We start from the raw sequence: 11,533 nt of genomic DNA on the forward strand, positions 1-11,533 counted from the left end.
TACTTCATCCTGTTCTTGATCGTGGGTGGGATGTTATACTTAAACCCAATCGATAGCACTTGCATCCAGATGGATCTCATTCCAATCACAAATCACTCGGTTTTAATCAACCCTATTCATGGATTTAATCGTGCTTTTGAGATTTTTACGTAAAAAAAAGTGAATACATGTTCCAAAACATAAAACTATTGTTGCGGTTTTTAGTTATTATATTAAAACTTTAGTGAAAAAAAAAAAAACCAATTTCTTAAGATAATTTCATGAGTAATATTTTGTTATATACTCTCTCTGTTTCATATTATATGATGTTTTAGCCATTTTATTTTGTTTCACAATATAAGATGTTTTGGAAAAAAATTCAAGTTTCTATGCAAAAAATTAAATTTGTATAATTTTGTGACTATTTAGATTTTGCAGTAAATTATATCATTGGTTAAATTATGTTGAATATCTAAAAACTAAAAAAATTAATTAGTTCCTTAAACTTTGTGCTTTTAGGCAAAACATCCTATATTTTGAAACAGTAAGAGTATATAATTTCACTCTCATATTTAAAAATTAATAAATTATGCGTACTAAATAAATTATTAAGAGTTGGTGGTAAAATCACACTTCTTTGAAGTAATAAAGCCAAATCACCCAAAAATAATTATCTGAAAAGAAGATATAGTGACGTTACGTACATATCTGACATGGCCACCTCAAAAACTTGATGTTATAACTTAAGCGTGAAAAACGTTCAAAACCTAAAGCTCTAATTATCGTGACACTGACATTATATATAATTATGTTTATACTAATGTACATGGAAAGAGACTGATATGTTATACGCATGAAAAACGTTCAGAACCTAAAACCTCAGAGCTAAGCAATGTTCTAAAATACGTTAGGCGGTAGACGAGCGGTAGATCATCGTATAGTGCCTAACTGTATATGTATACGGGATATATACGGTAAATATATTTATATATATATAAATATATTACAAATATATATAATATCATATAAAAAATATTTGAGTGAAAATGCTTTAAAAAATAAAACAATTGTCAAAAAACATAAAATTAGTCTAACGTTAAACTCCAACTCTTAAGAAAATGAAAACATAATCACAACTGTATTTATATAAGCGGCATAATATAAATGGCTGTATTGATCCGTATAGCACCATATTGAGCTGTATAGCACCGTATACTGACCATATTGAGCCGTATAGCGGCCGTATTGAGCAGTATAAGCGGCCGTATTTGGCCCAACCGTATTTGTTAAACGCATATCTTAAAAACAGTACAGTAATCTGCCGTATAGCATATAGCTACAGTATATACGGCCGCTTAGAGCGTATTTTAGAACACTGGAGCTAAGGCAGTGACGAATGAAGATTAAGAATAGGTTTTTTGAACCAATACTATTTTATATATTCTATTATAATTTTTAAAAATTTAAATTCTTGGGAAATTTGACTAGACATTTAGTTTTTATATCAAACTAAAGAGTCACTGTGAAAAACAAATTCAAATACGAAATTTTTTTTTTTTTTGAATATGCTTTGTGACGAAATATGTCAGCAGCATGTTCACTACGCTCAGTGACAGCCAACATAATAATTCAAGTTCTTTTTTATTTTTTTAATAATTGTTTAGTACCGTAATGTCTCAGCAAATTTTTTAATATTTAATAATAGAAAATAATGAAAAGAATAAAAAAAATGAGATACGAGAAACTATGAAAACCCATTTCACATGTGATTTTATTTTGATTGGCTAATATTATTAATTATCATTTAAAATATAAATAAACAATCAAAATAATTAAAATATTATAAATGAGAAACTAGAAAGGTATCTGAGCGTTGAAGATGCTCTAAGACTATCTCCAACAGTGAGATACTCTTTGAATTTCTCAAACAAAAAAAATATTAATATTTTAATAAATTTTAATTATATAATTATTTTTTACTTATGAACATAAAATTGAACCAATAGATTTGAAACATGTGGTTTAGTGGATTTCTAAGAGTTTCTCTCCTTTCTCTTTCTTACTTTTCAATTTTTTTGAATTTTATAATAGAGAGTTTTTAATTGAAAAACTATTGATGAAGATTTTCTAAATATTTGAAAACTTACAAAAACGTAAAATATGTTTGAAGTATTTCAAAATATACCGTAAATTATGAAAAATCTAAAAGGCAATATGTTAAAAAAATATTTCAAAATGTACAGTAAAATATTGGAAAACTTACGAAAACATATGGATGAAGTCTTAAATCATGCATCTCTTAGTCTTTCCAAAATCTCTTTGAAAAATCATTAAAGGTTTTGAAAGCTATGACAATGTAGATTTAATAAAATTTACCCTAAAATATTCTTGTTTATATAGGTTTAGTAATTATAACAAAATCGAAATCACTAACCGACGGTAGATAACGACTGAAATATAGATTTAATGAATCATACTTTATAACAACATACAAAGAGAAGTCACCGCGCGTGGATCTCACTCGTAGACAAGGGCGAGCTGCTACAATGGTGTTTGTTAAGTGGACCAATCAGACTGTTGAGAAAGCTACTTGGGAGTACTTATTCGATTTAATCAAGAAGTTTCCAGCCTTTGAACCTTGAGGACAAGGTTCTTTCATCGGGGAAGATTTGTTACAGTAAAAGAGAAGTGGTGAAGAAAGGGTGACGTGGACAATTGATGGGATGTGATTGGTTATTAAAGGAGAAATGACACGGAAGTATTTGATTGGCTGGTTTCAAATTAGAAGTGTTGACCGTTGACTTCGCTGGGAACAAAACAACGATGGAAGATTCAGAAGAAGATACCGAATTCAGAAGAAGATACCGAATACATTTTTCTCAATTTCTCTGTAATTCCTTTTCCTCTGTAATTCTCTGGAGACTCACCATTGTTGATCAAGATCTTTTCTCTTGTAAGATCTTTATCTCTTTGGAATTTGGCTCGCGTTTGTAACGAACGTTAGTCCAAGTATATTGAATGGATTTTGTGTGGATCGTTTGAGTTTTATCTTTAACATATTCCAATCAAAATCAAGGGAGCTGTGTAGGGGAGACGTTTCCACGAGACTCCGACGGTAAGAGCTCTACTGGCGGAGTTACGATGCGGTGTGGAAGAAGGAGACTTCACGGCGAGGAACGAAAGAGGAAGGTGGTTAAATTTGGGGTCTGGCGACGCAGGAGGTCTCACGAGGCTATCGGTTCACGGGGGAGGTCGTCTGTGGTCCGGTGAAGCTATGCCGCCGTCTTTGGATTCCTCATCTACTCCTTACCACTGTAACTCTCTCACGACTGAGCATGGAGCCTCCTCGACAAAGTCAAGCTCGGTTATCTTCTTCCTCCTCAAAGCGGCTCTACGGTGGCGGGATGGCGACAGATCGTGGGTCTCCATCTCCGTTTGGCTTACGTCATCCTGGCTCGCCGGAGTTCCTTTTTCCGGTGAGTATTCGCAGATCTAGGGCGGCGGTTTCGAATGGGTTCTCTGTTTGAAGATTAGGGTTTCTTTGCTACCGGTTTGGTTTGGTTTAGTGAATCCGTGTCAATTTTGGTTAGATAGTTTTGTCTGGTTTGATTGTATGTGGATTGGGTCCTAAGGGGATTCATATGAGCCTAAATCTGGAGATAGCCCAGACATTTATTTATAAAATTGAATACCCTTTAACAAAAAAAAAAATGAATCATTGAGATATATAAAATTGTGTCGGTCAAGTTATAGTGTTAATGCATATATCACTTTTCCCACCTGATTAAACAGAAAAATACTGTTTAAAACTTTGATATTGAACAGAATCTTTCTCAAGGAAGAACTCATTCGCTTCAAGAGCAAAAAACTTTGATACTGTAAATCATCTATAGAAATTAAAGTATCATTCAAAAGTAATTCACTTTTATCTGGAAAGTATTAACATAATGCATTAAGGTGGTAATTCACGGTCACAAAATTTAAGTATAAATAGTAATACAGTCACAAACTTTGATGTTGTGGATGCTAGCTAGACAATCAAAAGGCGACCTCCATCGTAGGACCTTTTCAGGTAGCATGATATGATTTAGTTTTGTTGGAGTGTCATGTGGTACGTCCGTACATTAAACGTTCACGTAGTTTAATGTACGGACGTACTGTCATTTAGCAAAAAAATTCTAAATAATATATAATCGGTCAACACATGCTGGTGAGTTTCAAATGTATGAGTTTTGACGAAGTTTCAAACGCTTGTTATATAGGGTTTATAATGTTGGAAACTTGGAATTAAGGATTATGAGATCAGTTGCTCATAACTTATATAGTATTTTCGTACGTTCAAATATAATTGGAAATGTTGTGGTACTAAAAATATGTTTCCAGTAGAAAATATGGCTACAAAAGTCTCATAAGTCTTTGAGACTTCCACAAATATCTGAGGCTACACGCGTATTCACCATGTAAAAATCTTCTCATTTTTGAGATGTCATTTTTTACACATCTAATACCGAAATCATGAATTCGAATTTTTTTTTAAAAAATTAAACTTTAGATACAACAATTTTTTGAACGTTTTCATTTGAAATCTTAGGTAAAAGATTGACTAAGGAAGTTGCACCTATACTTGCAACGATAGGTCGGCACTTGTTCACTCCAATGGACATGTGTAATACAGTTGTTACCTATCTGAGCACTGATCACTGAGTACTATATAAGCTGTCATATGTTAGCAACAATTACACAACACAATATCCTTTTTACTTCTTTCATAACTATCAGAAAAAAAAAAACACAATACACAAATCAAAGTTTCATTAGTTTAACACCCCAAAAAACACATGGGTAGTGCAAAATCAGCCACGCTGATACTCTTAGTCGCAATGGTCATCACATCTTGTGCCACGGCCATGGACATGTCCGTTGTGTCCTCCAACAATAACCATCACTTGACCACCAGTCCTGGCCGTCTCCATAGCGGTTTCGATGCTGAGGCCTCGCTGATCTTCGATTCATGGATGGTCAAACATGGGAAAGTGTACGGGTCCGTTGCCGAGAAGGAACGGCGTTTGACGATTTTCGAGGACAACCTTCGTTTTATCAGTAACCGGAACGCTGAGAATCTCAGTTATCGGCTTGGTTTGACCCAGTTTGCGGATTTATCTCTTCATGAGTATGGAGAAGTTTGCCACGGGGCTGATCCAAGACCTCCTAGGAACCACGTCTTTATGACAAGCAGCGACCGATACAAGACTAGTGCTGGTGATGTACTTCCTAAGTCTGTTGATTGGAGAAACGAAGGTGCAGTGACTGAAGTCAAAGATCAAGGCCATTGCAGTAAGTGTACAGATTTTAAATCTGGTCTGTCTTGCCTAAACTATTTTTAATACAAAGCCGTTGAAAAAAAAAAGAAAAACTATTTTTCTTTAGCGTAAAATAGTAGAACTATTATTGGAAATCAGTTAATATGTAAAAAAACTAAAACATTATAGTAACTACAAACCTTACTTGAAGAAGAATAATAAGAAAATTATTTAAATTCGCTTCAATTAAAGAATCACTTTTAGAACTAGTAAGTATATTTTAAGACGTATAAGCTTCATCGTCGAGAGGGAAACAGTATGGATCACCAGCTAAGGCCCCTAAATGACCGCTCAGTGAAAAAGGAGGTAGGGGTGCAGAGACAGCCAAGAGGTTTGCCTATAAGCAGCCATCCTTGAAAGAGTGCGTAATAGCTCACTGATCGAGCGCTCTTGCGCCGAAGATGAACGGGGCTAAGCGATCTGCCGAAGCTATGGGATGTCAAAATGCATCGGTAGGAGAGTGTTCCGCCTTAGGGGGAAGCAACCGTGCGAGCGGCGGTAGACGAATCGGAAGCGAGAATGTCGGCTTGAGTAACGCAAACATTGGTGAGAATCCAATGCTCCGAAAACCCAAAGGTTCCTCCGCAAGGTTCGTCCACGGAAGGTGAGTCAGGGTCTAAGATCAGGCCGAAAGGCGTAGTCAATGGACAACAGGTGAATATTCCTGTACTACCCCTTGTTGGTCCCGAGAGACGAAGGAGGCTAGGTTAGCCGAAAGATGGTTATCGGTTCAAGGATGCAAGGTGTCAATTAGTTTCACTTTCTTAGTTTATACAAAACCGTTGATACAACCTAACACTAGCCAACGTTTTTTTTTTATGGATCATAGTATCTAAAAACGTTATTGTTGGATCAAAGTTACAACAAGAATAGACACTAACTAGTAACGTGTAACATTTTCTGATATTTTAATGGGAAAAATGACAAAAAAAAATATAACAAACTTTCAAATTTGGTATAAAAAAGCACCATTTTTTTTTTTTGAACGTTTTAATTAGACTTTTCAGTTTAATTACAAATTTTGTTGACTTTACATTTTAATCACATACTTTTGTTAACCGATCCAAATTAGGCCCGTCATAAAATGTACTATTACGATAAAAAAATTGATATTTTTTTCAACCAAATTTGAAAGTTAGTGATTTTTTTTTTGACATTTTTCCCATATTTTAATCCATAATCTACAAACTTTTCATGCATGTTTTGTTATTTTGTGAAGGGAGTTGTTGGGCTTTCTCGACTGTGGGAGCAGTGGAAGGCTTAAACAAGATCGTGACGGGAGAGTTAGTCACTTTGTCTGAGCAAGATTTGATTAATTGTAACAAAGAGAATAATGGTTGCGGAGGAGGCAAAGTCGAGACAGCCTATGAGTTCATCATGAAGAATGGTGGTCTTGGTACCGACAACGATTATCCTTACAAAGCTGTTAACGGAGTCTGTGATGGCCGCCTCAAGGTCAGTATAGTTACGATAATATATATAATGTCTATAACAATACTAAAAGGAAACCAAGTGTTCTTGGTCTAGTGGTTGCCACTTGTGAAGGAGTTGCCCAGTTGGTCTAGGCCAGGGATCGATTCCCCGCAAGCGCGCAATTGTTAGATCTCCACTTAGCCACATGGATATGGGCCCTTTCTTTAGGCCCATTTACATACCCGGAGAGAGAGTCTATCTGTGGGCTGCACCTCCCCCAGGGGATTAGTCTGAGCCCCTCCATAGGTCTAGGATAGAGTCTATCTGTGGGCTGCACTTCCCCCAGGGGATTAGTCTGAGCCCCTCCATAGGTCTAGGATTCCCCTGAGTTATCAAAAAAAACAATATTAAAAGAAATTAAGAATCAATTTTGAACTTAATTTTCAAAAATATTTGTGTAGGAAAACAACAAGAATGTTATGATTGATGGGTTTGAAAATTTGCCTGCAAACGACGAATTTGCTCTAATGAAAGCCGTTGCTCACCAGCCTGTGACTGCCGTTATCGATTCCAGCAGCCGAGAGTTTCAGCTCTATGAATCGGTAAAAGAAAACATATTTCTTTATATTTTCGTTTAGAAAATCTTCTTTAATTGGAAAAAGATTCCATTGATCTTTTTTTTTATGTCAAAGGGAGTGTTTGATGGCTCGTGCGGAACAAACCTAAACCACGGTGTTGTTGTGGTCGGGTATGGAACTGAGAACGGTCGTGACTACTGGCTCGTGAAAAACTCGAGGGGCAATACATGGGGAGAAGCTGGCTATATGAAGATGGCTCGCAATATTGCCAATCCAAGAGGTTTATGTGGCATTGCGATGCGAGCTTCATACCCTCTCAAGAACTCGTTTTCTACCGATAAAAGCTCCATCGCCTAATAAAAGGAACTAAATGTATGTTATGCAAGGGATCAAGTGAGCGAACAACCTATTCGATTGTGTGAAAAATAATGTAGTCGATGGGTTTTGTTTTGTAATATATTTTGTACTGTATGGGGTTGTCAAAGTTTGGAGTATGTATAATATTTATGGATATTTCGTTAGGTTCGAATGATGAATGCTTTACGTTTAGGAATATTCATGAAACACACTTAAACTTCATTTTTGCCAAAAAATTATACTTATGAGAGACATGCATTGATGAGTGATTCTAACTTGAGAGAATGAGATGAGACGAAAGTGATCAACCGTATTTATAACAATACAATTTTTAGAAATGGTGCACTGTTCTTTACAAGCGCGGTAGATTTTTATATCGAAATATAAAAAAAAAAACAATTTTTAGAAACAACAAATCTTTTTAGAATTTTCTTATTTAAAAATATTTGCTGAAAGATGTACTGGAACACTCTCACCCACAATTGCACCAGTAGGTTTGCCCAAATGTTCAATCCAAATCCTGCCCAAACATATGTGGTCTAGTGGCAGAGGAAGGTTTGGGAAAAGGTGAAACTCCCAAAGCTGAGTTCGATTCTCCCTGGAAATAAAAACACATTTGTTTGGGAAGTCTGATAGTTTAGCATTGGCCCAATTGGTTTACCTGGTAGCCAGAAATGCAGACGGTCTGACTATCTCTGCCATTAGTCGAAGGCACTCCAAACTCGGATCAGACAGTGTGGTGATCCAATTCTGGATCTCATGGATCTCATAAATCTCATGGCCCGTTCGACCCGAGTCCGCTCAGAGTTCATGGTGTCCGTTGAATCGTTGAACCGCGGGAGAAGTCCACTCTGTAGCACCTCGGTGCATTCCTACCGAGACTGACCGGATCAGCCGATAGGGTTTATCAAAAAAAAAAAAAATGTTCAATCCGATGGACATGTTATAATCTATATTTACATACATAATTTTGCCCCAATTTTTTTTTTCTAATAAACAATTGTTATATACGTGAGCTCTGAGTACTATAAATACTCTCATGTGTTAGCCAAAAGTACAGAGAGCAAAACCTCTTCTCCTCTTTAATAACTTGCAAAAACAAACACAAATAAAAGTTTAATTAGTTTTAAGCCCAACAAAAATGGGTAGTGCTAAATCAGCCATGCTGGTCCTCTTACTAGCAATGGTCATCTCATCTTGTGCCACGGCCATGGACATGTCTATTGTTTCCTCCAACGATAACCACCACGTGACCAATGGTCCTGGCCGCCGCCAGGGTGTTTTCGACGCTGAAGCCACCTTGATGTTCGAGTCATGGATGGTCAAACATGGGAAAGTGTACGAGTCCGTTGCCGAGAAGGAGCGGCGTTTAACTATTTTCGAGGACAACCTCCGTTTTATCACTAACCGGAACGCTGAGAATCTCAGTTATCGGCTTGGTTTGAACCGGTTTGCGGATCTATCTCTCCATGAGTACGCACAAATTTGCCATGGGGCTGATCCAAGACCTCCTAGGAACCACGTCTTCATGACTAGCAGCAACCGATACAAGACTAGTGATGGTGATGTTCTTCCTAAGTCCGTTGACTGGAGAAACGAAGGCGCAGTGACTGAAGTCAAAGATCAAGGCCAATGCAGTAAGTGATTTTAAATCCTATCCCTCTGGTATAACTATTTTTATATATTTTATTTAGTGAAATAAAAGAACTATTAAGATTTGGAAATCATTTAAAAGTAAAACTTAAAAACACCTTTGTTTAAACTCAACCAATATCATATCCTACTTTTTAATTAAAAATCTACAAGCTTTTCATGCATATTTCTTTTTTTTTGAAGGGAGTTGTTGGGCATTTTCGACTGTGGGGGCAGTGGAAGGCTTAAACAAAATCGTGACGGGAGAGTTAGTCACTTTATCTGAGCAAGATTTGATTAATTGCAACAAAGAAAACAATGGTTGCGGAGGAGGCAAAGTCGAGACGGCCTATGAGTTCATCATGAACAATGGTGGTCTTGGTACCGACAACGATTATCCTTACAAAGCTCTTAATGGAGTCTGCAATGACCGCCTCAAGGTATGAGCAGTTTGGATCATATTTATAAATGATGTCTATATCATGACTATAACAACAATAAAAAGAGATAATTACAACAATAACAAAAAAAGGGAGGATAAGTGTTGAACTTAAATTTTTTTTTTGCTAAGAAAAAAAACAAGAATGTTTTGACTTAAATATTTGTGTAGGAAAACAACAAGAATGTTATGATTGATGGGTATGAGAACTTGCCTGCAAACGACGAATCTGCTCTCATGAAAGCGGTTGCTCACCAGCCTGTAACTGCCGTTGTTGATTCTAGCAGCCGAGAGTTTCAGCTTTATGCATCGGTAAAAAAAAAAAAAATTCTTTATATTTTCGTTTAGTAAACGGTCTTTAGTTGAAAATATATTTTCTTTGATTGTTTTTTTTTTTTGTTTTTTTTGTTTATCTCAAAGGGAGTATTTGATGGAACTTGCGGAACAAACTTAAACCATGGTGTTGTTGTGGTCGGGTATGGAACCGAGAACGGTCGTGACTACTGGATCGTGAGAAACTCGAGGGGCAACACATGGGGGGAAGCTGGCTACATGAAGATGGCTCGCAACATTGCCAATCCAAGAGGCTTATGTGGCATCGCAATGCGAGCTTCATACCCTCTCAAGAACTCGTTTTCTACTGATAAAATTTCGGTCGCCTAATAATATGAACTAAATGTATGTCATGCAATGCATCGATTGAGCCAGCAACGTAATTCGACTTTGAAGGAAAATAAAAAATTAATGTAGTCGATTGGTTTGGTTTTGTTATATATTTTGCATTTGTATGTGGTCAATGTTTGGAGTTTGTATAATATTTCTTTGGGTCTAGAGATGAATTTATATTGTCCCTTTTGCCAAAAAAATACTTGTGTGAGACGAGATTGATGAGCGATTCTGAGTTTGGAGAATGGGAGAATGATAGTGATTAAAGCGTATTAGAGCAACCCCAATGATGGTTTTTTTAACTAAGTACTTCTTAACATTAAGACAACAAAAGTATAATTATTTAATGTGTGGGTTTCTTGAATAGTGAAGAAACTCTCTCCAAAATTTCTTATATAAGATAATTAGACATACTTTGGAGAGGGTTTCTTCACTATTCAAGAAACCCACACATTTTTTATTAATACATTTTCTCTCTCTAAAATAAGAGACTTATGTTTAGAAACCATCAATGGGGTTGCTCTTACAGATTGAAAATTAAAGATACAATTAGAAAATTTTAGATTTAAACGGAAGAAGACTTATGCTATACTAACGATGTTTATATCATAATTATTTGGTATTCAATTATGGAAAAAAGATGGCTGGCTACACGAAGTATCCGCGAAGACATGGCCACACATGCAAAATTTAATAATGGATCCTAAACTACATGAACTATATGTATCGCATGCCCACATATACGAACTATATGTAGTCATGTTGCCAACATCACCAACATTTTTTTTCGGTACACTTTTCGCCGGAATCCGACATTGACCAGTTTGCCCGGCGTTGACCAACATAAATATTAAAAAAAACAAAATTTAGTTTTTTAATATTTAGAAAATTATGTTATTGAATCATTTATAATATTGTATAATTAAAAAATATATACAATATTCAATATAAAAATATTTTGTATATATATTCAATGCATTGATTTTTATAATTAGTTAGTTTCAATAATTTCAAAACTAAACTAAAAATAAAACAAAAACCAATTAGGTAAAATAATTATAAATAGAAAATTTTAAATACGCTCTAGTCTAAAGTTATATATAATATGT

At 35.6% G+C, this 11,533-nt stretch overlaps 2 protein-coding genes across 2 annotated transcripts; both read left to right on the forward strand.

Annotated features, from left to right (window-relative positions):
• The first annotated feature begins 4,712 nt into the window (after window positions 1–4,712).
• LOC9308644 (probable cysteine protease RDL4) lies at window positions 4,713–7,885 on the forward strand. The gene is made up of 4 exons (XM_002872529.2): window positions 4,713–5,313; window positions 6,559–6,794; window positions 7,214–7,354; window positions 7,445–7,885. The coding sequence occupies exons 1-4, from the start codon at window positions 4,818–4,820 to the stop codon at window positions 7,685–7,687; spliced, it is 1,116 nt and encodes a 371-aa protein (XP_002872575.1). The 5' UTR covers window positions 4,713–4,817; the 3' UTR covers window positions 7,688–7,885.
• An 831-nt stretch (window positions 7,886–8,716) lies between these two features.
• Window positions 8,717–10,640, forward strand: LOC9308645 (probable cysteine protease RDL5). The gene is made up of 4 exons (XM_002872530.2): window positions 8,717–9,324; window positions 9,524–9,759; window positions 9,930–10,070; window positions 10,179–10,640. The coding sequence occupies exons 1-4, from the start codon at window positions 8,829–8,831 to the stop codon at window positions 10,419–10,421; spliced, it is 1,116 nt and encodes a 371-aa protein (XP_002872576.1). The 5' UTR covers window positions 8,717–8,828; the 3' UTR covers window positions 10,422–10,640.
• Window positions 10,641–11,533: the final 893 nt, after the last annotated feature.

The sequence above is a fragment of the Arabidopsis lyrata genome (assembly GCF_000004255.2).
Source record: "Arabidopsis lyrata subsp. lyrata unplaced genomic scaffold ARALYscaffold_6, whole genome shotgun sequence".
Taxonomy (NCBI): domain Eukaryota; kingdom Viridiplantae; phylum Streptophyta; class Magnoliopsida; order Brassicales; family Brassicaceae; genus Arabidopsis; species Arabidopsis lyrata.

Bases quoted from the DNA above. Each gene is read 5' to 3' on its own strand.
- LOC9308644 (XM_002872529.2), top strand. From the start codon at position 4,818: ATGGGTAGTGCAAAATCAGCCACGCTGATACTCTTAGTCGCAATGGTC. The intron at 5,314-6,558 runs GTAAGTGTACAG...TATTTTGTGAAG, and splicing joins CAAAGATCAAGGCCATTGCA to GGAGTTGTTGGGCTTTCTCG. The intron at 6,795-7,213 runs GTCAGTATAGTT...ATATTTGTGTAG, and splicing joins TCTGTGATGGCCGCCTCAAG to GAAAACAACAAGAATGTTAT.
- LOC9308645 (XM_002872530.2), top strand. From the start codon at position 8,829: ATGGGTAGTGCTAAATCAGCCATGCTGGTCCTCTTACTAGCAATGGTC. The intron at 9,325-9,523 runs GTAAGTGATTTT...TTTTTTTTGAAG, and splicing joins CAAAGATCAAGGCCAATGCA to GGAGTTGTTGGGCATTTTCG. The intron at 9,760-9,929 runs GTATGAGCAGTT...ATATTTGTGTAG, and splicing joins TCTGCAATGACCGCCTCAAG to GAAAACAACAAGAATGTTAT.